The 24,836-nt window shown below is 41.5% G+C and overlaps 2 protein-coding genes across 8 annotated transcripts in view; one reads left to right on the plus strand and one right to left on the minus strand.

The window, feature by feature from the left end:
• Positions 1-3,396, minus strand: part of LPXN (leupaxin) — a 33,046-nt gene extending 29,650 nt beyond the window's left edge. For 2 of the 4 annotated variants that reach the window (XM_036426309.2, XM_036426310.2), the window contains exon 1: positions 3,294-3,396. Coding sequence is in view for 2 of the 4 variants with exons in the window: in XM_036426310.2 (XP_036282203.1) it covers positions 3,294-3,339 (46 nt within the window). In the remaining 2 variants the exon portion in view is untranslated. Of the gene's footprint in view, positions 2,516-3,293 lie in introns of those variants that run through there. The other 2 variants (XM_036426305.2, XM_045577905.1) reach the window with 2 other exon arrangements.
• On the plus strand, positions 2,489-24,652 carry ZFP91 (ZFP91 zinc finger protein, atypical E3 ubiquitin ligase). 4 transcript variants are annotated; one of them, XM_036426304.2, is made up of 11 exons: positions 2,489-3,040; positions 6,263-6,291; positions 15,075-15,287; positions 15,555-15,591; positions 16,513-16,614; positions 17,403-17,537; positions 19,781-19,831; positions 20,232-20,310; positions 21,552-21,666; positions 22,695-22,794; positions 23,134-24,652. In XM_036426304.2, the coding sequence occupies exons 1-11, from the start codon at positions 2,661-2,663 to the stop codon at positions 23,642-23,644; spliced, it is 1,752 nt and encodes a 583-aa protein (XP_036282197.1). In that variant the 5' UTR covers positions 2,489-2,660; the 3' UTR covers positions 23,645-24,652. The 4 variants fall into 4 exon arrangements, with proteins under 4 accessions (XP_036282197.1, XP_045433860.1, XP_036282196.1 ...); XM_036426303.2 differs by having other exon boundaries at positions 2,527-3,040; positions 16,510-16,614; XM_045577904.1 differs by lacking the exon at positions 17,403-17,537 and having other exon boundaries at positions 2,526-3,040.
• The last annotated feature ends 184 nt before the right edge of the window (positions 24,653-24,836 follow it).

Genomic DNA, 24,836 nt, shown 5'->3' on the forward strand with positions numbered 1-24,836 from the left:
CTAATTTCCTGAATAGATTGTAAGCCTATTGAATTCAGAAGTGTATTCACTTTTAGATTTTCAGGACTTGGTTTATTTCAAGGATCCACAATGCAAACAACCAAAGGAGTCATGAAGAATGAGACTGGACTGTTTAAGACACAAGGTGCTAAGTTGCAAATATCTTAATTAAGCATAATTCCTGCCTACTTACATTGCTTTACAGCAGTTTTCTGAACAGTGACGCTGAAATTAACTTTTACCTTTTTTTAAACCACCGGTTTTATTCACCTTGAACAAAATAGAACATTTACAAAGGCCTATTACGGGAAGAACTATAATTATTATGGCCTGGTGAAATAGGTATTACTCCTATTTTTACCAGTGGAGATTCAAGTAACAGTAACTTGCTAAAGTAGTAGTGTTAATAGGTAGCTTTTCTACCTAATGTAATCTATATTTAATTTCAAGGCCTGTGAACTTTCCTCTGTAACACAGTGGTCCTTCTGTTTTTCAGATGATCTAAAGGAATCATTCACTGTCCATTCCCTGGAGTCGCTGAAAATTTTTTTATTTTTTTTATTTTTTTTTTAAGATTCCCACTCTGCATTACTTTGAGCAGCCATTGGATGTCAGTGCTGTTCCAAAAGCCTGCATACCTTAAAAATGGATTTGCAAAAATTCCCATCCATCTATGCCAGTTTTTACAACTGAAATACCATTAGCCCCACGAAAGTGCAAAATGCTCATTAGAAAATAGAAAGCATTTGCCAAATCTGAAGTAATAGCTGAGCCAAAGAACTGGAAGGAAAATTGCACGTCAGCACTTGGCTTGCATATATTGTACTGTGTCTGCAGCTGTAATTGAATGATTAATGTGAAATTTAAATTGGATTCCCCAGATCTTGTTTCCATCCGCTTTCTTTAGGCTTTTTACCCCCGGATGCTTTATTTTCCAGTGGTAAGAAAGTGGTCCTGCAAATCGCCCTTGGATATAAATGGATGAAAGGAAGAAAGGAATATGAGAGGGCCACTCCCATCATTTTGTAGATAAGCAAATGGAAACTCCCGTTTATGGGATTAGGACAATTTAATTGCACATGTTATTGGGCAGAAAAGAAATTCTGATAAAGGGGCTAATCTGACTGTGCTTCCTGCGCAGCAGAAACACTTAAAAACCGCAGAAGCAGTTGGCTTCAGAGTAGGGAGCCTGAGCGAGGCCTTCAAGCTTCTCCGGGTTGGTGACAGGACACGCTACCAACTTCCCTCCAGTCCAGTGGCCACAGCCAAGTGAAGCAGTGGTCGTAATTCCTAGTAGAAACGCAACTCCAGAGATTTCCACAAACTTTTATTAGTAATCAAATAACTGATGGGTAAGCCCCCGAGGATCTGGCAGAACCAGATTCAGTCCCTGACCTCCAGGGGCTTACAGGTTGGTGGGTCAGACACAGGATGACAAGACGAATATTGCCGACATGAACGCGGGCTGGAGAAGCCATCTAACCAAAACCAAGGTTAAAAGCTATTACGTGACTCCCCTAGAAATGCTTCCCCAACTCCAAGAAAACAAGCAGGGAAAACATTCCCAGGAAATCCTGGCAGGTAACTGGCTCAAAATTTCCGCCAGGATCTGCTTAGGCGTCGCGCTTTAACCCGGAAACACTGCCTCCCAGGAAAAGTGCACTTGGACAGTGGAAATACTACTTTTCCCATCCTGCATCAGTCAAAAACTCCCGGCAACCATTTCGCCTTTGGTTTCCTACCTCCTCCGCCCTCCCCATAGGCTTAGTAGGACTACAACTCCCAGAATGCGTTTGAGCAAGTTGGCTATGCGCATGCGTCGAAGAGGCGGCTCCTCCAGGCCCTCACGACCCCGCCTCTGTTCTATCGCCGCCATTTTTTCAGAGACTTTCATCCGGCAGCGACGGGGCTTTTTTTCTTAAAGGAGAAGCGACAGCTCAAAAAAATTTCCCCCTTCTCCCTCAGGACTTGGCAACGCTGGGGACAGAAAGGCCACATACAGGAAAGTGGGGTCTGGGTGGAGGTACAAGAACGGAGTAGAAGAAGTGGCTTTAAGGAAGGATAGGAAGAGCCCTTGTGGCCTTAGCGGATCCTTAGGGAGGCAGGTGCGCGCGCAGCTACTCCTGGGAGCGCGCCAGGCGGGGTAAGAGGTGCTTTTTTTCCCCGCCACCAACCTCTTCGCGAAACCGGCCCCTCCCACTACCCCTAGAGCGCGTGGAACTCCGGAGAGAGTGAAAGGTCACTGGGATTGTCACAGGACGCGGCCGTTTAACGGTGAGAACGGGTGCGCGGGGAAGGAAACCTCGCGCGCTCCCTTGGAGCTGTCCCCTGATTGGTTGGAGGAAGGAGTGGGGGAGGGAACCCGGTACGTCGCTGCGTGAGAGGGGGCGGGGCGAAGAAGCCATTCTTCCTCTCCGATTGGCTCGCGGAGCGTTTTGTCGGGCGCGCGCGCGGCGCCAGGGGTAGCGGGCCTTGAGTGGCAGGGGGCGGGGGGTACTCTCTGAGCCGGGCGGAGGGGTGGGGGGGGGAGAGAGGAGCGCAGAGTGAGAGAGTGCAGGACGCTCCAGGAGGCAGGGGGCGGGGGGGCGAGCAGCGCCGCGGCCACCGCCGCCTCCGCCTCCACCGCCCGGGACGAGGGGGTGGGGGACGGGCGAGCCCCGATGCCGGGGGAGACAGAAGAGCCGAGACCCCCGGAGCTGCAGGACCAGGAAGGGGGAGAGGCGGTGGTGGCCGAGGCGGCTCCAGAAGAGCTCCAACAACATCCCCTGGAGGTGGAGGTGGAGGCGGAGGCGGCGGCGCCTGCGGGGACCACTAGCAGCCGCGTGCTGAGGGGAGGACGGGACCGGGGCCGGGCCGCTGCGGCTGCGGCGGCGGCCGCCGCTGCCGCCGCCGCCGCTGTGTCCCGTCGGAGGAAGGCCGAGTATCCCCGCCGGCGGAGGAGCAGCCCCAGCGCCAGGCCCCCGGACGCCACCGGGCTGCAGTCCCACCAGGCCGCGAAGCCCGCGTCTCCAGCTCAGGGCAAGAAGAGTCCGCGACTCCTGTGAGTAACGCCGTCTTCCAGGCGGCGAGGTAGACCCCCCTGTGTCCGCACGCTCCCCTCTCGGCTCCCGTAGCGCCCACTCCACGTGACGTCCTGCCCGCTCTGCCCCCTGCCGGCGCGCCCGGCAGATGTCACTCCGCTTCCCTGGCGGCTGTCTTACATTCCTCGTTGTTCCCGCGTCCGCCCGGCCACCTCCCCGCTCCGTGAAATCGTTCTTTGTAGCCTATCCCTCTTCCACCCCCTCGTGACTCACCCGTTCCCTGCCGTCGCAGGCTTATCCCGCACTCTGGCATCTGCATCCCTTTGTCAGCCTATCGCTTTCCCTCCTTGCGCGGCTCGCCAGTATTACATCACTTCCCCCATTAGGAAACGCACAGCACTATCTTGCCTTCTAAAGCGGGTCGATCCCCCCCCCGCCCCACCCCCCCACACACACACTCCCCTTCACTTTAATTATCTTAGGAGCCGGTTGAACTAGTAGCTCGCTATGGAGCTTTTTTTCTCACTACTAAGTTTTCACATTACTTTGTACACGTTTTGGAAATCTGGTGCTTACTAGCAGGAAAAAAAAGAAAAAGTGACTTTGCCAGTTTTGTTAAGTGTAGTCTTTCATTTAGCAAACTTAAATGGGTAATCTTTTTTTTTTTTTTGCCAAGTAACGTTTTATTTATTTATTTATTTATTTATTTATTTTTGCATACGTTTTAATGTAGGAACTTCATCTTTAAAAAGGAGACTAACCTAAAAGGAATTCCTTTATTTCCAAGAGATAATAGAGGAACCAGGAACACAAATATTTAAAAGCTGTTTATTAAAATAATCTTCCTGTGTTGCAAATGCTGAAGCACACATTCGTAAATTCTAGAAGTTAATCACACTAGCCATCGAATTCGTGACTGATAACATCATTTGTGCCTTTTGATTTTCAAGTGAAAAAAGTTGGTAAAAGCAGGGGTTAGTTGAAGAGTGGAAGGAATCAGTTTTAAATCCCCCACTTTTCTGACAGTGTGGCAAGATGTGGTTTATACCAGACCCAGTTGATTTAAAACCACACCTGTTCCAAAATAAGAGTTGTTATTATGAGCCTTATTTGGATCTCAGTTTCTTGCGCAAATTTCTTAAACAGCCTGTGCCTCGTTTTCCTCACCTATAGGATATGTTAATCCCTATGAGATTAGTTTATGAGAATTAAATGCAGCATGTGTAACACTTAGCACAGCTATTTTCAACCTTTTTTATATCTCATGGTACACGTAAGTTAAATACTAAAATATAGCACACCAATAATATATTTTTTGCCAATTTGGCCAAATAGGTATAATTTTGATTCACATCGGACAACTATTGTTGGCTGTTGTCATTATTTTATTTAATAATCTAAGGGAAAAAGAGGTCAGTGCCTCTGACTAGTCTGGTATTGCATGTTTTAAAAATTCTTGCTGAATATGGGTTGAAAATCACTGACAGCACAAAGTCTGTTACATAGTAAATATTTATTAAAAGCTATTGTTTTTAATAGTGATGGTATGAAAAAGGTATTAAGTGTGTAGGGGTGTATTTTCATGTAAAATTAAACTTTTTTCTTTTTTTTCCTATTACCATACATAGGAAGGTTAATAACTTAAAATGTTTTTTAACATCCCCTTTTATTCTCACCTACCCATTTGAGAGTGCAATATACCTATCTCCTTGATACCCTTCCCTTCCTTCCGTTTCAACAGTTTTGCTTACAGAAATGATCTCTTAAGTTTAAGATAATTGTAGCTATAGTGGTGGTAGCTTTACCGTGAAAGTTTATATTTTCCCTGATTCTTGACCAAAAAGTCCCAAAATGAGTCTTGACTTCCACAATATAAATGTTACAACATTCAAACTTGGGTAAGATTATTAAATTAAATCTTTTTTCTCCTTCACAATATTTCTGTGGGGAGGAATAGTCTTAATCCTCTTAGTGTACCTCCCATAATTTTTTTTGTTATACATTTTCAATTTGCTGCAAGCCCTGGAAATCAAAGGAGCTTGGTAAACCTTGATTGAGTGGTAACTAGGCCCGATGGTGTGCTGAGCTAGAGTTTATAAAGATAATGAACTCTAGTCCATTAGACTCAATGGATAGAACATCGACCTGCTGGCTGAAGAGTCCTAGATTTGATTGCTGTCAAGGGCATGTGCCTTCATTGCAGGCTCCATCCCTAGGCTCCATTGTGTGTCTCTCACAATGATGTTTCTCTGTGTCTCTCTCCCTCCCTTTCACTCTCTCTAAAAAAATCAATGGTAAAATATCCTTGGGTGAGGCTTAACAAGGACCTTGTGGGATAAGGGAAGATTCATTGAATAGTGGAGGTGTATGTCTGGATTAGATTTTCAGAGTGATAAAATAAATTTTAAAACTAAGTAGGAAGTTTAATCTTTTAAAAGACATTTCAAGCGGTTTTGAGTTTCAGTTTTTCTAAACCCTGGTCAACTGCCTTCTGACCTTGATTCATCTCTGTTTTCCTAATAACAAGACACGTTTTTTTAAAATGAAGTAAGAAATGTAATCTTTCTCCTAATTTTTTTATTCAAGTCTTTTTTTCCATATCTCAGCATTGCCCCCTATAAACTGGTAAATCATCTGTTTTACCTACATTTCTTTCTCTTGATTGAAGAGACAGTAAAATGTGCAACAGCTGGAAAGGTCAATAAATGCAGCAAATTGGATTGATTGAAACCTCTTTTCCTATTAGAAGGCAAAATAATATACTAGTGGCAGAAGCATTGGACTTAGAAAGTTTCAAGTTCCAGCTTTCTGTACTCACTAAGTGTCCTTGGGCAAGTCACTTAACCTCTTTAAATCTTTTCATCATAATTGACAATTTATGGTTTGTGAAACAAGACTTATAGTTAGATGATAGTTAGGTTAGTTTTCATAAACTTTCTTAAGTTTATAAAAACTCCATTTGCATTGAAATGTTCAGAAGTTAATGAAAAGAGTAGGAAATTTTGTGAAGGGAAATAAGTTTTCAGTAAATGCACTCAAGAGAATAAATAAAAACCTAAAGGCTAAGAAAATATAAACTAAAGTTGAAGAAAGGTTTTATATCAGTACTCTAAAAATTAAGCTCATCATTTTTTGTATTTTAGCTAATAATTCTGCATCACTGTAGAAGAATCTGAAAGAGATAAATATTTGTGCTTTAAGAAAGTGTGCAAGATTGTTCATTTAATTTTTTTTTCTTTCAGATGTATAGAAAAAATAACAACAGACAAAGGTAAGAGTTGGTCATTCTAACCTCTAATGTACATTACACTGATTATTGTCTTACAACCTAATAGAAAATAGAATGAACTTCAGCCTGATTATTTGTTCCCATTTAAAAGTGACTTTTATTTAGTTAAGAATTATTAGAATAGATAAAACCTGCTTAGATAATGGCAGGTTTGTGTAAGTGGAACATTTTGACTTTATTTAGAAACCTAATAATGGAAAAGCAGGTTATTTGATGCCAATTTATTGCAGTTAAGTTTTCGCTCTCTTTCTCTCTCATAAGGTTACAGAAAGAGGAATGATTCACAATATACAGAGTATAGTATATGCAAAATCTTGATGCTGGTAGAGACTCAAATTATAAATGCAGCTTGAAGAATGTGGAAAGAAAGTGTTCTAAGATGTCAGCCTGGTGAATAATTAAATGAGGTCATTAGGTCATTTCTCTTTTAAAGAGTTTTACCAAACCAAGTATGTATATTGAATGTAGTCTTAACTGAATTATGAAGGGAAGCTAATGTTCACTTTTTCTTTAACACTTTTTAAAGAAGACTTCATTCTGGCTATGCAGATTAGGTTATTAAAATCGATTCTACTATATTGGGCCAATTGCTCATTTGTTTCATTTTTTCTAATTTTTAAAGTATTGTTCATTTATTGTATCTGACAGGAATCAACTGAAGTATGACTGGTTAAGTGTCTCTCTCTCTCTCTCTCTCTCTCTCTCTCTCTCTCTCTCTCTTTACCGTGACACACACATACACACATATATGTCCTATATAATAAGTTATATATTCTATATAATAAAAGGCTAATATGCAAATTGTCTCCTTGTCCGAGTGTTCAACCAGGGGACGGGGCCAGCTGGACCCCACCCATGCACGAATGTGTGTGTGTGTGTGTTGATATGTATATACACACATGTGCATGTTTATATACGTGTGTGTGTGTGTAAAGCGTAATATGCTAATTAGAATGGATGGCCTTCTGGACAAAGGGCTGCGAGGGAAGCGAGGGTCCTGGGTGCCTGCCGACAACCTAAGGGGAGCCTGGGTCCCAGGTGCCAGAGGGAAGTCGTTGCTGGCAGCTGACAGGCAGGAAAGCCTTCTCTTGTTCTAATTTTGTGCATCAGGCTCCTAAGATAGATACACACACACACATACACACAAGCACACACATCAGGCTCCTAAGATAGATAGATATACACACACACATAAATACTGAAAGCATTATTTACGAACAGAAAAATCTTTATGAAGAACACATATACTAGTGGCCTGGTGCACAAAATTCGTGAGCAGGGGCGGGTTGTCCCTCAGCCCAGCCTGCACCCTCTCTAATCTGGGACCCCTTGAAGGATGTCCTGCTGGTTTACAGGGATCGGGCCTAAACAGGCAGTTGGACATCCCTCTTACAATTGGGACTGCTGGCTCCTAACTGCTCACCTGCCTTCCTGACTGATTGCCCCTAACCACTCTACCTGCCAGTCTGCTTGCCCCCCCAAATGTGCCCTCCCCCTGCCATTTCACCCCCAACTGCCTGATCACCCCCAACTGCTCCCCCTGCTGGCCCTCCCCTCCCTTCCCCAATGGCCTGCTTGCTTCCAACTGCCCCCGTGCTGGCCTGCTCACTCCAAACTGCCCCCTCCCTTGCTATCCTGATCACCTCCAACTGACCCCCACTGACGGCCTGCTGGCCCCTAACTGGCCCCCCTGCTGGTCTGCTCACCCAACTGCCTCCCTCCCCACCAACCTGATCACCGACGACTGCCATCCCGTCCAGGCCTGATTACCCACAACTGCCCTTTTGGCCTCTAACCGCTTCTACCTCAGTCCTGCCACCATGGCTTTGTCCAGAAGAACATCCAGAAGGTCTCCTGGAAGGTCTCCCAGTCTAATTAGCATATTACCCTTTTATTAGTATAGATATACATATATAAATGTGTGTGTGTGTGTGTGTGTGTGTGTGTGTTTTAAAACCTGTATCTTATGCTGTTTTAGAGAATGACAATGTGTTAGGCCCCAGTAACTTGAAGTGGTGGCTTTTGGTAAATAATTAGATGTCAATGCTCAGGTTTCTCTGAATTTTGGATTCTGAGGCTAGTATTTTCATAGTATACAAGGCAGAAGTATTTTGTATGAGGCAAATTTTTGTGTAGAAAGTTTTATGTGACTATTTTGTCTGGCAAGTTTTTGGTTTTGTTACTGTTACTTGCAAAATAGGTATGTCTGCCAAGAAGGGAAGGGTTTGTGTTCATTTTGGAAGTTTTGTGAAGTGGGGAAATGTAGAGACAACTGGCAATCAAGTATCAGCAGTTCTTACTAAAGCAACAACAACAAAAATCTCATCCTACTTTTATCAGAGCTAAAAGTACTTTGTGTATCTAAAGAATATGTCTAAAAAATTTGGATTGCCTTGAGGATAACTTGGAGAGTGTGGTTGAAATTTTGAACTCTTGTTGAGAGATAAATTAATTGCTCTTTGTGTAGTAGATGTCATAAGCCAGAAATTGGCAACTACTTGAATAGTAGTTGTGCTTTTGTGGAGAGATTAAAACTGCATCATGGGTTATTTATTCAATCACGAAATCAATCCCACTCTAATCCACCACTTAAATGCTCTGGATCTAGAGTTAGAGCTGAGGGTTTGAATTCAAGTTCTGTCTTTTTTGCAAATAATTACAATGCCTAGCATCCAGTGAGCACTCAATAAATAATAGCTGTTAAGTTTGTAAAATTTTGAAGAAATGGATACTCTTTAACTCTCATCTCCATCTCTTAATCTTTAATTTACCTATTACAGTAGCTTTCAACAGCTAGATCAGTGAATAAAGAAATGGAGAGTGTCATAATCACTTTTTACTGCACTGTTTAATATTTAGAATTCACCTCAATTCTTTCCCCTTTCCTTGTCTTTTAACTTCTCAAAAAGTTATTCTGTTACTCCAGAACAATTTTCATATTCAGTCTACTGAATTTTAACTGAAGTAACTCATACTGATTCCAAAGTCTGATGGGTTTTAAAAACTTTGAACAGGTTGCGATATTTTCTAGAGGTACAACCCTTTGTTTTATTAATATTGAAACAACTCTCCTGCACAAATTAAATAATACTCTCCTAAAGTTGGCTTTTTTTCTTATTAGTTAAAAAAAAATTCACTTTTTCTGACTTAATACTTCTGTGAGGTTGGCTAATATTTCAATATAAAGTAATTAGTTATGGGGGAAAAAGTAGAGCTAATTATAGAAATACAGAGTAGTCTGATCAGGTTTCAGAAACTTAAGTATCTGTTACAATAATGTTTATGTTTTAAATGGGTGACAGTACACTAGATAAGCATTTTATTTGCCTATTTCCTTCTTAACCCTTTATCTTAAGATGGCAGAAACCATATTATTTCTCTCAGTTTGAGAATGATCTGTTGGCTACTTATTCCTTCTTTGGATGGCCCATATCTTTAAATCCTTTTCCTGGTTCAGACATCCAGAAGTAGACATAACTCATTTATGATGTATCTGAATTGTCAAATAGGCTTAGAAAGCCTTGATTATCAGCTCATTTCAGTTATAGGACATTATATAAATGAGACTTTCTGTCCCTTACCTATAAGTAACTGTAACACTGTACTAATTCTATTATATAAAAAACCAGGGGCTGTCATGACCGAAACAACAGATGGACAACCGAACATCAGGCTGTGTGGGGCAAACAGGCTGGCAGGGGTTTAGTGATGGACAACCAAACGACTGAACAGCAGGCTGCATAGGGTGACCAGGCTGGCAGGAGGATTAGTGAGGGATGACCAAACCACTGTTGAGGGCAACCAGGCTGGCAGGGAGGTTAGTGAGGAATTATCAAACGACTGAGCATCAGGCTGCGTGGGGTGACCATGTTGGCAGGGGTGTCCGTTGGGGGAGACTAGGCTGGCGGGTTGGGGGGGGGGGGGCGGCAATTGGGTGCGACCAGGCCAGCAGGGGGAGCAGGTAGGGGTGATCAGGCAGGCAGGTGAGCAGTTAGAAGCCAGCGATCCTGGATCGAGAGAGGGATGTCCAATTGCTGGTTTTCGATCATCCCCCAAAAGGCCCCCCTCCATGCATGAATTTCATGCACCAGGCCACTAGTTAACATTATAAGAACACTAGGGACCTAGTGCACGAATTCATGCACCTTGAAAGGAACTGTGGACTGCAAGGCTGTGGTTACAAGGGTGGGTCTCAGCCCATCTTTTACACCCCTACTCAGCCCCTTCCGCCATGGCCCCTGGTCCCTGTCTGCTGGCAGCCCCCACCACTACCATTCCCTTGCACTGATGGCTCAGGCCCTGCTCACATCCACTAATAGCGTGGAGCGATTGGGGCCGGCACCAGCAGCAGGTGTGAGCGGGGCCAGTGCCATCAGAGGGTGTGAGCAGCGGTTGTTGTCCCGATCGCCCCTAAGGACAGGGGAAAGTGGAGAAGCCCTCAGGGGCGATTTTGGCCAACAGCCGCTGCTCACACTCACTGATGGTGCCGAGCGATCCAGCAGTGGATGCAAGCGCCTGGCGGGACTGCAGTTCATGAGAGCAAAGAATTTTCAGTAACCATGAGAGGCTCGCCCCAGTGACAGCAACCAGTGCCTCACCATGATCTGGCATCCCTGCTCACCTGCTCCACCATCTGCTGTGGCTGATGCCAACCATGTTCCCCGCTCTACTGCCTACTGCCAATGCCTGCCATGTTCTGCACTTGCCCCCAGGTGGTCAGCACACATCATGGCGACCAGTTGTTTGGTTGTTCTGCTGTTTGATCTACTTGCACATTAGGGTTTTATACATATAGACTAGCAGCCCAGTGCATGAATTTGTTCACAGATGGGGTCCTGCCAGCCCAGCCCAAGTCAGGGTGTATTGGGGCTGGGCCTGTTGGGAGGAGGAGATGGCAGGATGGCTTGATCAGGGCCCCCAATCAGAGCCAAGTCGGCTGGGGGAAGGGGCTGCAGGCTATTGGCTGGCAGGCCCTGCCCGCAATTAGAGTTGGGGGGCCGACTGGGGGCTGTGGATGGTAGGTCAGCCAGCCCCACGCCCAAATGAGGTGGGTGGAGTTGCTAATCATGGGCCAGTGGCCTGGGGGAGGGGCCATGGGTGATTGGCTGGCTGGCCCTGTCCCTGATCTGGGTGGGCGGGTGATCTGGGGTGGGGCTGGGCGGAGGAAGGGGATGCAGGAGGTTGGCTGGCCAGCCCCACCCCCTATTGAAGTGGGGTGGCCATCAGGGGTAGTGCTGGCCAGGGGCGGGGGGGGGCGGGGGGGTCTTCAGGAGGTTGGTGGCTGGCCAGCCTCACCCCCTATTATCTGTTTTCTAGATATTTTATAAATATGTTTATTGTTTTTGTGTCTCTCGCACTTAGCATAATGTTTTTGAGGTTAATATATGTTGTAGCATGAATTGGTATTTTCATGCCTTTATTATATAATTCCTATAATACTCCTTTATTGTACTAGAGACCCCGTGCATGGAATTTGTGCACAGTAGGGTCCCTACCACTGGCTGGCAACTGGAGTCTTCCTTCCCTGGCTGCTGGCCAGAGCCTGCCTTTGTTCCTCGCTGCCCCTTTGTGGTTAGCACACGTCATAGCAAGTGATTGGACTCCCAGTTGAATTCCTGAGGGGACAGTTTGCATATTAGGCTTGTGTGTGTGTGTGTGTGTGTGTGTGTGTGTGTGTGTGTGTGTAAAATCCACTTGATTTATTCATCAGTTGTCCACTTTTTAGCTGTCATAAATAATAAAGCTTTGAATATTCATGGGAAAGTTTTTGAGCAGACAAATGGCTTTATTTCTTTAGGGTAGATATCTAATAGTGAAATTGCTTGATTTTTTTGGTAAATGTATGTTTAACTAGAAAACTGCAAACATTTCCATAATGGTTGTGATACATCGCATCATCCATAAATGAAGGTTTCTGTTTCTTTGTAATTTTCACCAATTTTTGTTATTGCCATCCCACTATTATCTCAGGTTAGCTTCTTTAGGATGGTGGGGAACATGCTAAGACTAATGAATTCCATAAACATGGGCCCATTGCTGCCTTTCATTTGCTGTGAAATCATTTCCTTGATTAGAAGTGCTGTGTGGAATACCATGACTGTGGATAAGGTTTTCTGTAAGTCCACAAATGGTAGTGTTGGCAGAAGTATTGTGTGTAGGGGAGGCAAATACGTATCTGGAGTGAGTGTCTAATCCAGTATGAACAAAACACTGCCACTTCCATGATAGAAGTGGTCCAGTGTATTGAGTCTGCCTGTTACCGGAATGAGGCCTTCTCAGAGACTCAGTGTGTTGGTCTCTGCCTTTAGCTCATTAGGCTATAGGCAGCAGTAGCTATAGGCAAGTTTGCCTTTATGTGAGATTCTGGATTTGGTTTTCAGCAACCTCACCTCTGCAGCTGTAGGAGATAAGGATTTCTTTCAGATCACTTACGTGGTACTTGAACTGGGAATTTGAGTCTTTTGAGCACATCTTCACCTTTCACCATTTTATCCGTCACAATTTAGGAGTAACCAGCCAATCTCACTATACTTGTTAGTTTGAAATGTTCTAAGGTATCAAATACATGATCGCCAGAACTTGGTCTCTTATTATAAATATACTTGAGAGTATCCATTGTTGATATTTTTGCTCATTTCTGTTGTCACATCAGAAAATGGACTTTTAATGCTCACCTTATTACTGGAAATATTAGTCATTAGTGCCTTTAAATCTAATCAGCCCACAAAAACTAATCAGATCCCCTTAAGGTTCTCTTCTTCTGGAATCACTTTAAGTTATCTGTTTTAGGGTTCTTCAGAGAAACAGTCAGTGAGATAGGCTCCTGCCACTGCTCCTGTGCTTGCCAGCTATAAATCCAGCTTTTGGCTGAGCCATACTTCTACCCTCTCCCCCCCCCCCCCCCCCCCCCGTGGGAGTGCACTGACCACCAGGGGGCAGCTCCTGCATTGAGCGTCTGCCCCTTGGTGGTCAGTGCATGTCTTACCGGCCAATCATTTCACTGTTGGGTTGATTTGTACATTAGTGTTTTATTCATTGCTTAGTCTATTACAGCGATTTTTAGCAAGTCTCATGAATCTTCTCTTACCTACCTAAGTCATTCTCTCACCTGCAACCAGAGTGAACATTAAAACCAAATCTGAACCTGCTTTTGTACTAAAACTTCCCTGGCTTTCTGTGGCTACCTTTCTTATTAGATTTTTCTTATTCAGCAGCATGTTCTCTCTGCTCCAGTCATGTTGGTCTTATTTTCATTTTCCATCTCATGACAATTACGTGCCTACTTTCTCCTAATCTGTCACCCACCCATCTACTCAAGAGTCCAACCATATTTATTTAAACTTAAATGTTAAAATTTTAGCTAATTGCTAGCTATATAAACCATTCAGTTAATAACATGTTTTCAAATTGGCAGTTTCAAAGAAAAAACATCCTTTCACTTTCTCAAACCTATGTTTAAGCAGTCTGTTAATGTGTTGAAGAGACAATGCATTTACCTAAATGCCTGTACTTTGAAAATAAGTGGCACTAATTTGTGATTCTAATTTATCTATAGAAATTTTGCTAATGGTCATTTATATTTTTTATCCTTTTAGTGTTCCTGTAGCTGTTTGGAAATAAAATTAAAACATAGATCTAGTAAACAGTGAAGCTGGTTACTATAACAAAAAAAGAAAAAAATCTAAGTATGTACACAAACAGTCTGGAGGGGAGCCAAGCCACCTTTTGAAAGCTCCTTGGCTACAGCCATTTTTGTTGGGATTTATTTATCTTCTATAATTGAAACATTGTAACCTTGAGCAGAGACCAGGGCTAGCCAGGGTGGGCAGGAAGCTTGGCTTCCTTCATTTCCGGAGAAACCCCAAGCCTCCAGCTCACTCTGTGACCGCAGCCATCTTTGTTGGGTTAATTTGCATACCCACTCTTGGTTGGCTAGTGGGTGTGGCTTGTGGGCGTAGTGGAGGTACAGGCAATTTGCATGTTTCTCTTTTATTAGTATAGTTTGCGCAGACTGGGGTGACCCTACCTCACCTATTCTCCTTTTAAAGTATGGGAAAGTATAGGTTAATAAGAATCAAGGGAAGCGTTCCTGTTATGGAATTTCTTTGTTGTTAAAACATCTATATTTATGATTCTTTCAATGCCTCTGTACTTTTTCAATCATCCCTCACTCAAGTTAGGATCTGTTGTCTTAGATCTAAAAGTTAGAATTTCATGAACTAAATTACTTGGGTATATTTTACATACTCCTCCAAGCATACTTTTTAGTAGATAAATAAGTATAAAATAAGATTTTTCTTTAAAGAGATAATAGTAAGGTAAGTTTTATCTGATTCTCATTTTGTTGTTTCTATTTTGTTTAAGAGGCTGAAAGTTTTTTTGTGTGTTGTTTTTTTGTTTGTTTTTTTTCTCTAAAAAAATATGCTTATTGTGCAGCTGGTTTAGGTCTGGATAAAGCATCAGCTTGTGGACTTGAAGGATCCTGGGTTTGATTCCGGTCAAGGGCGTATGCCCAGGTTATGAGTTCAATCTCTAGCAGGAAGCAGCCAATGATTCTTACTCACCACTGATGTTTTTATCTCTCTCTCCCTCTCCCTTCCTCTCTGAAATCAATAAAAATCTTTATTTTTTAAAAAGTTTACCTTCTTGATTGAGTTTACAATAATAGGTATACAAGTATAGTTTTTGGTTGACTATCAACTTAAAAAGAATGATATGTTTTCGGTTGACTGTCTACTTAAAAAGAATGATATGTTTTCATCTAGATCCCAAGGAAGAGAAAAATGAAGAAGACAGTTCTATCCTCCCTCAGGAAGTTACCATTACTACAACTAGGCCTAGCCGAGGCTGGCGCAGTAGCAGCAGGACATCTATCTCTCGGCATCGTGACACAGAGAACACCCGAAGTTCTAGGTCCAAGACTGGTTCATTGCAGCTCATCTGCAAGTCAGAACCAAATACAGATCAGCTTGATTATGGTATGGGGCAAGCAGATAATGGTTATGTAAGAACCATTGTCTGTTGCTTTTAAATGTAATGCTAAACATTTACCAAAACAGCTTAACTTTCAGGGGAAGGTGTGGTGATATAGGGAGGGTTCTTCTTCTTTTTTTTTTTTTTTTTTTTTTTTGTGACAATTTGTAGATATTCTCCTTTTGTGTGATTACCTGAAGCAGTAATTTGGTCTCTTAGCTGCAGGGAGAAAACTAAATAGGTAATGTTTTGTTTTGGCTTGATTTTTCCAGAAGTTGCAGAAGAGCATCAATCTCCAGGTGGCATCAGGTAAGAAACATTTCATATTTCATCTCTTGGGAACATAGAACACAATCACATTAAATTCTTAAAGTTGTTTTCTATTTGAATTTTGAGCTATAACAAAGAAAGTAACTTCAGAAGTTTTGGTATTTAGTTTAAATCCCACTTTGTGTTTTTTTTGTGTTTTTTTTTTAATCTTCACCAGAGGATTTTTTTTCCCATTGATTTTAAGAGAGAATGGAGGGGAGTCGGAGACAGAGAGAGGAGAAAGAGTGATGTAAGAGAGACACATTCATTGTTTGCCTCTTGCACGTACCCCAACCAGGGCTGGAAATTGAACCTGCAACTCTTGACCTGGAATTGAACCCAAGACCCATAGGCCAGGGCTCTAACCAATGAGCAATACATGCCTGGGCCCACTTTGTTCTTGATTATAGAGCCATGACTATGTAAACTGTAGCTATATAGTTCAGAAGTCATTATCTCAAGCATCTTCTGTGTTCTGGTTTAGTCTATACTTGGCACTAATATGAAATGAGGTTGTTTAGATCAGGGTTATGAAATGTTATCAATATCTTTGGTGGTGAATCACATGATTTTTATTTATTCTTTTGTCTGTTGATAGGTGTTTTTGATATGACAGATTCCTAACCATAGTATTATGAAGTCCATTGGATTTTAGCTCATCACACCATTGAACATTGATCACCTTGCCTTTGTTTAATAAGATGATAGCATATCTAGCATTTTTAGTTACATTTTTTTCTTTAGGGTAGAGCAGGTAGATGCAGTTCAACTAGATCATAAGGATAAAAAGTCTAGATAACTTACTGTGAATCTTTGAATACCTCCAAAAAAATTTACTTAATAATATATACTAAATTAGAAAATCTCCTCAGATTCAATCTTCAGCTAGAATTTCTAATCTTATTTGCTTCTTTTTAGTAGTGAGGAGGAAGAAGAAGAAGAAGAAGAGATGTTAATCAGTGAAGAGGAAATACCATTCAAGGATGACCCAAGAGATGAGACCTATAAACCCCACTTAGAAAGGTATGTCTCATTTTATTCTAGACATGTCAATGAAAAATAAGTTTGGAAAGCACTGTTGCATGTTTTTGCTTTGACTTGTTGCGAAACTAATGGATATAGACTTAATTTTATTAATTTATATTTTTATAAAATATTTTTATTGATTTCAGAGAGGAAGGGAGAGGAAAAGAGAAATAAAAACATCAATGATGAGGGATAATCATTGATTGGCTGCCTCCTGCTTGCCCCCTACTGAGCCCACAACCTGAGCATTTGCCCTTGATTGGAATCAAACCTGGGACCCTTCAGTCCACATGCTGACACTCTATCCACTGAACCATATCAGCTAGGGCTAGACTCAATTTTAAATGGATAATTAATTATGCATGCACTTACTTTGCAAATCTAATATTCTTATTGCCCCTTTTACAACACTTTCTTCCATTATAGAACTTTACTTTGATTATATCCATATTACAATATTATGACGTTTGCATGTTTTATTGTAACAAGATATCATGAATTGCCCGAATACTTGGAATTTTCTGATTTTATTTTGTTTTTCTTTGTAACTATAGTGAGATTTCATTTTAGGACATCATTAGCCTTGGGTGGAGGTTATCCCATAGAATTGAAATATTTGTCATTATTGTGCATATGAGGAATGGTTAGCTGGAAATCATTTCATGAGCCAAGGGTCATCATTTTATAATAAATCCATGATAATCCCAGGCTTTATCTTGTTATCAAGTTTTCCTTGAAAGGATACTTTGCTAGATACCAATGTTGAAATGTATTTGTGCTTTCAGGGAAACCCCAAAACCACGGAGAAAATCAGGAAAAGTGAAAGAGGAGAAAGAGAAGAAAGAAATTAAAGTGGAAGTAGAGGTAGAGGTGAAAGAAGAGGAGAATGAAATTAGGGAAGATGAGGAACCTCCTAGGAAGTGAGTGAGCAATTACTTCTAAAAATGGAAACTTAACATTTTGAAAGCACTAGTGGAAAAATATGGTGGGAGTGTGAGGGGAGATGCTGATATATACATATAGGGTGGAGTAAAAGTATGTTTGTAGGTCCTATGGAAAATAATAAAATAAGTAATAATCTATACTAATAAGAGGGTAATATGCTAATTAGACTGGGCATCCTTCTGGACAAAGCCATGGTGGCAGGGGTCGAGGCAGAGGCGGTTAGGGCAACCAGGCTGTCAGGGGAGGGCAGTTAGGGGAGACCAGGCCAGCAGGTAGAGGCTGTTAGGGGCAATCAGTCCAGCAGGGAAGTAGTTAGGAGTGATCAGGCCAGTAGTCAGAAGTGGTTAGGGGCGATCAGGCATGCAGGCAGGTGAGCGGTTAGGAGCCAGCAGTCCCAGATTGCAGACTTCCAGATGTCCAATATACCCTGAGGGGTCCCAGATTAGAGAGGTTGCAGGCTGGGGTGAGGGGAGACCTTCCCTACCCGCATTCATGAATTTCGTGTACCAGGCCTCTAATAATAAAAGAGAAACATCTAAATTGACCATAGCTATGCTACACTCACCAGCCAATCATGAGTGAATATGCAAATTAACCTGACAAAGATGGCATACACAGGCACCGTGGGGGAGAACAGAGCAGGAGAGCTGGCGGAGAGTGGAGCGGCTTGGGGAACTTGGCTGCCCAAGCCACCAGATGGAGAGCAGAGAGGGAGAGCTAGTGGTTTGGAGGACTTGGAAGAGCAGAAGACTGTGGGATGGAGACAGAGCAGGAAGGGAAAGCCAAGAGCGCAGGGAGCACCAGGGATGCTGGGAATCATAGTTCTTGTGGCAGACATCTAGACACTGGAGCAAAGTGAGCCTGGAGCAAGTTACTGTTGCGGTGGGGGATGGAGGGAAAGCAAAGGTGAGAGACATAAGTAAAATCAGAGTGTCTAGGAAAAATTAAAGGGAAGCTATCCTAAAACTTCCAGGAAATCTCCACCAATGAAGCAAAGGAAAAAAAAGCTTCTATTATTCTGTGAGCAACAAACCAAACTGGGTTGAGGTCTTAGACAATTAGCTCACATGATTGCAAAGACAAACAGAAACTCCCAGATGAGAGAGGGCTCCTCTGAGGGATCGCAGATTGGAGAGGGTGCAGGTCAGGCTGAGGGACCAACCCCCCATGCACGAATCTTCATGCACCGGGCCCCTAGGATATATAAAAGCCTAAGTGACCATTCGCCTGGTATCTTTATGCACACTGACCACAGCGGGAAGATGCTCAACACAGGAGTGGAAACCACAGGCAAGGAAACATGGGACAGATGATGAATCTCAGAGGGAAGGGGGGTGAGAAGAGATTAAGCAAAGATCTTTTATGCATATTAGAGGCCCAGCGCATGGATTTGTGCCCTGGTGGGGTCCCTCAGCCTGGCCTGTGGGGATCTGGTTAAAACTGGCTCTCTGGCATTCCCCAAGACATTGTAAATTGCGAGAGGCACAGCCAGGCTGAGGGACCCACCAGTACATGAATCCCTGCACCAGGCCTCTAATACAGTAATAAACTGTTTCATGTACTTACAACTGTAAACCTATTTTTGCCCCACTCTGTATTCCTGCCTTGAGCAGCTAACAATTGTATTGCAGAGACTATTCTCAAAAAAAGCTTGAAAAGTGTAATTCAGAGGTGATTCTTAAAGACATACAAATGAATAGGCAAGATAGTAAGTTATAGGGATGCAGGAGGAGTAGAACAGCAAGAAAAAGTATGGCAAATGATGTAATAACCTTGATCAAGTAAAACCTTTCTTAGCTAGCAACCATTTCTTGTTGCAGTAATAAGATTTTTGTGTTTTTAGGCTTTCTGGTTTTAGTGCAAGGAGACTATAATTTATATTTTTAGTGTTTTTTAGGTATAGACTCTTCTACTCTTTAATATTTAAGTGGTATACTTTTCACTGAAACAACTTTTCAAGTAGTAACCTTGATATTTATCCAAATCTTCTATAGTGTTGTGTAGTTTATAAATAGTATATTTTTAACTTGTGGTGCAGACTTTTTGGAAAGTAAAATTACTTGCAAGTGAGATCTTGGTTTGGTTTACCAGATATGTTAGTGACTTTATGTATTCTGCTACCTGTTCTTTGGTCTTGAGTATATATATTTTCAGCCATCCTTCAATAAACTTCAATCCAGAATATGTGGACAGTTTACTTTTATTATTATTATTATAGGAGAGGAAGAAGAAGAAAAGATGACAAAAGTCCACGACTACCCAAAAGGAGGTGAGGATTTGTACTCCTGTGTTTTACTTTGTTTCTGGTGGTAGGCATTTTACTCACATATGCCCTTATAATAATCCTGCAGGAATGGACACAAATAACTTTATTAGAGTCCATGATACAGAGGTACTGTGTTTTTATTTCCACTGCAGGACCCGAGTGTTTCTAAAAATCTTAATACTTTTTTACCCATTGGGGATATGGGATTACTAATTTATTTTCTGTTACTTTTTGTATAAACATTATTAAACATTTTGCAATTGCTGGTTACTTGTAACAAATTATATGGAAACTGTAATAATAGTATATACTTGCTATTTCCTAATAGTACAGTTTGAGTTGAAGGTCACTGAGCAGACTGTGTCTTCTCTGTTGCTAACTTTTCTCCTACATGCTGATTTAGAAAAAAGCCTCCAATCCAGTATGTGCGTTGTGAGATGGAAGGATGTGGAACCGTTCTTGCTCACCCTCGCTATTTACAGGTCAGTGAAGTTGTTGTGTAAGAAAGCCTTCCAAGTTAATGTTCCATTATTAGTTCTCAAGCTTCATGGGACTTTATGATGTGTGTTTTTGTGTAAGCTTTATCATTAACATGCAGTGTCAAGAAAAATTTTTATTTAAACATAAAATTAGTTTATTCATTGGTTAAGGGGGGGAAAAAAGGAGGAAGAGAAGTGTCTTAAGAACCTGAGCTCAAATGGAGGATTTTCCTTGGTGGTTCCTATGTACATTCAAACTTGAGAAAAACTCAGTGTTTCCCATTATAGTGCAAATACTTTTGATATAAGATTATTATAATGATACACCAAGACAAAGGAGAACAGGTTTTATTTTAATGTGCATTTTTAAAAGATAAATTTAGTAACTCAAACCAGTGATTTCTTAAATACTGTTTAAAATCAATTAACAATTTTTAATTTGCAGGGTTTTTTAGAAGTGAATAGATTTTTTTTTAAGTAGGAATAAAGATAACAGCTTATTTTTAGGTCTCACAGAAAATATGAAAGTGAATACAAATCATTAAAGCCTAGGAAATGCCTGTTTGATATTTAGTTTAGTAGCAAATACAACATGAGATTCAGGCCTTACTTTCTGTTTTGGTTCTGTTACAATAATGATAGCTAGTGTTTTTGTGCTACGTATCATTTGCTATACGCTAAGCACCATGTAGTATATGATCTCTAGATCCTTACAACATTACAAGACAGGTGATCTCCATTTTACAAATGAGAACTGGAGCTTATAGTATTAAGTGCAAAAAAAAAAAAAAATCCTGAGATCATGCTGTTCCTAAATGACAGGCCCTGATTGGAATCACAAGTTTATTTCTGAAGCCTATGTTCTTAACTATCTATATATATATAAAAGCCTAAGCGACCGAATGACTGATTGACCTGTTGCTATGATGTGCGCTGACTACCAGGGGGCAGACACTCAACTCATGAGCTGCCCCCTGGTAGTCATTGTGCTCCCACAGCCAACCCCCCACAGTTTTTCCCCCCTCCGCCCCTCCTCCTTTCCCCAGGTCCCTCCACCCCGCCATCAGCCCTGATCACCAGCCAGGCCGAGGGACCCCACCTGTGCATGAAATCTAGTTTGATTATATAGCCTCTCTATCCATATACAGAGTATTTGATTTTTTCTTCAGCACTTTGACTTAGCAAAAAAACATATCTGAGAAGCCTTAATTTTTATCCCTCTTCACTTCCTTTTACTGTTTTAGCACCACATTAAATATCAGCATTTGCTGAAGAAGAAATATGTATGCCCTCATCCCTCCTGTGGGCGACTCTTCAGGCTCCAGAAGCAACTTCTGCGACATGCGAAACATCATACAGGTACTTTCAAAATAAAATTTTCAGCAAGTATACAAATGCACTGTACTTTTTAAGTGCAAGTGGTAATTATGTTCTTTTTCTAACATAAATCTTAGAAGAATCTATAGTCAAGGTTGAGAGAAAGGTGGAAAAATAAAATATAATAACATAAATTTTATAAGGGATGACCTGCCAAATCAGCATATGCATTTAACAAGGTCACTTGGTGGTTCCTATGTACATTCAAACTTGAGAAAAACTTGGCTCTTCTCCCATATTTAATTTTAAAACTGTTTGGGATGGAATATAGGATTAATTTTGTTATTCTTTGCCTTTTAACTTATCCTTGTGTTTTCACTACTTATAGTAATATTAAGTGAAAGACATAGAAAATGTACTGGTCATTCATTCAACAAATGGTATTAAGCATCTGTTTGTGCACCCTCTTGTGTACCAAATGATGAACAAGTAATTAAGTATGATGCTCCTTTGCCACATAGATTCCACACCATGTTATCAAATTCATCAAAAATCCTATGAAATTTGAAGGGCTTTTGAAATGACAGAGAGTGGTAGTTGAATGGTACAGATGATGTGGGATAAAAGAATAAGGTAAATACAGGTTCTGTGCAGTATATTTGATAGCAGCAATTTGAGTCTATTGAGAGGTATAAATTGTTTATCTTGGATAACATTTTTAAAGAATCAAATCCATGAAAAATGTAGTTACTGACTTGCCAAGCAATTTATCCAAGATCTGGATTGCTGGTAAAATTAAGATTAGGATTTTAGTTCTCATATATTCCTATTGAGGTGTTTTTTAAAAAAATAGGTTCTTACACTATTGAATGCATGGAGTTAAAAAAAAGAAACAAAATAGAACTGTATATTCTAAATTTTTGTTTATCCAATTTTTATATATTGAAAACAGTGTTGCTCTTACTCTGAAATTGACCTTCCCGATCATCCGCTTACTTATTTTGAACTAGGGGGAAAAAATACTTAAACGGTTTCTGAATGGAAAACAAACCACAATTTTTTCTTCGTAGATCAAAGGGATTATATCTGTGAATACTGTGCTCGGGCCTTCAAGAGTTCCCATAATCTGGCAGTGCACCGGATGATCCATACGGGCGAGAAGCCATTACAGTGAGTACTTATTTATTGATAAACATCTAGGTGAGAAGTACATTTATTTACTCCACTTGAGGGTTAACCTCTTTAAAAACACTTAAGCTTCTGCTATTCTTTACTTTTACCAAATTATAGTGGGTATGGTTTGGGTGAGCCTACTTAGAGAACTTTTTCTGTTGTTTAAACAAACAGAAGAAGTCAGATTAGTGTTCCATCTGGTAACTTTTTCTGGTCTCTCACAAGAAGTATATGTTACTCTATTACTTATGTATGTGATCTCTAAATCACACCTGACTTTGAGTAAGAACTCTTTATTTCTCTATCTGATCAACCATTTTCTTTTCCTCTCCTTAGATGTGAGATCTGTGGATTCACTTGTCGGCAAAAGGCATCCCTTAATTGGCACATGAAGAAGCATGATGCAGACTCCTTCTACCAGTTCTCCTGCAATATCTGTGGCAAAAAATTTGAGAAGAAGGACAGCGTAGTGGCACACAAAGCAAAAAGCCACCCTGAGGTGCTGATTGCCGAAGCTCTGGCTGCCAATGCAGGCGCCCTCATCACCAGCACAGATATCTTAGGCACTAACCCAGAATCTCTGACACAACCTGCAGATGGTCAGGGTCTTCCTCTTCTTCCTGAGCCCTTGGGAAACTCCACCTCTGGAGAGTGCCTCCTGCTAGAGGCTGAAGGGATGTCAAAATCATTCTGTAGTGGGACAGAGCGGGTGAGCCTGATGGCTGATGGGAAGATCTTTGTGGGAAGCAGCAGCAGTGGGGGCACTGAAGGGCTGGTCATGAACTCGGATATACTCGGTGCTACCACAGAGGTTCTGATTGAAGATTCAGACTCTACTGGACCTTAGTAGAAGGGGAGACTAGGCAATGGGACAGCTCAGACTTTGTATTTAAAAGATAAAAAGGACAAAAAAAATTTAAAGCATTTAAGATCTAGTAAAGGAACTGAAGGGCCTGCTCTTTCCAATATGGATCACAGCACACACACATACATCCACTCTTTCTCTCCTCCCTCTTCTCTTCCCTTTATAAAATTGATGTTGCCTTTACCAGAAAGGTAGACAAAAAATACAAAGCTCTTAAAGCGAAGATTATCCTCATGCTCGGTTCCAGCCAGGCAGACTTCTTGTGATTAGCAGATTCCTTTTCCCAACCTGTAAATCTTACATGTTCTGGATCAGCTTTTAACTCTTAGTAGTATATACTGTCCTTCTTCTCTGCTGCTGCCCCATGGTCTGGCTACTACCCACTGCAGCACACTTACTCTCAAAGTATCATATAATTCTAATCTCTGGAGGCTGGCAGCTTGACTTGGCACTTTAGGGCCCCTTAGCAGGGTGAGCTGTTAAAACAGCACACATCTCTCACCCCCTTTTCCTCCGTTCCTCACCTGGTTTCAGAAAGGAAGGATACATACATGGGGACCACTTTGACCCCAGCACCTCAATCCTCCTCCTAATACCTTTATATGGCTCTCAGTGGTGCTCACTTGCTTGGAAGCAGGCTCCCAACAGGGAGGGGCTGCCCTTTACATGGTCTCTTTGACCATAGGACAGGGCTGCGTATCAGTGAGACATAAAAGTCCCAGTTTAATGGCAGAAATTTGCACTTTGAACATGTGTGTTTTTGTGTTGTGGAACCTGAGATTTATTTATTAACGGAAAGTCTGATTTTTTTTCTTTTTTCTTTTTTGTCTTTGTTGCTATATTTTGTGGGGCTGGGAGAGATTACATTAATCTGACATGGGGTCCTTTCCATAAGGTACTTTTGAAGGCAAGATAATAGAGTTGAAGAAGCACAGCCAGCCTCTAAAATCATAGCTTTCCAGTGGCCTTTAAGCTGGTCCTCGGCACTAATAAAATCACTACAGTAGCTTAGTGCTTTTTCAGAAGCCTTTTTAGGGGAGAATGTTATATTTGTGGTCATTAGTGCTCTGTGAGTTTTTAGAACATTGAGATTTAGGAATTTTGAGGGGATGAGGAAGGTTGTTCAGGGTCTGAATTACAGATACGAGATTTTCTCTTGAGAATTAGTTTTTGT

This window comes from Pipistrellus kuhlii, unplaced genomic scaffold (assembly GCF_014108245.1).
Source record: "Pipistrellus kuhlii isolate mPipKuh1 unplaced genomic scaffold, mPipKuh1.p scaffold_m20_p_9, whole genome shotgun sequence".
In the NCBI taxonomy this organism is placed as follows: domain Eukaryota; kingdom Metazoa; phylum Chordata; class Mammalia; order Chiroptera; family Vespertilionidae; genus Pipistrellus; species Pipistrellus kuhlii.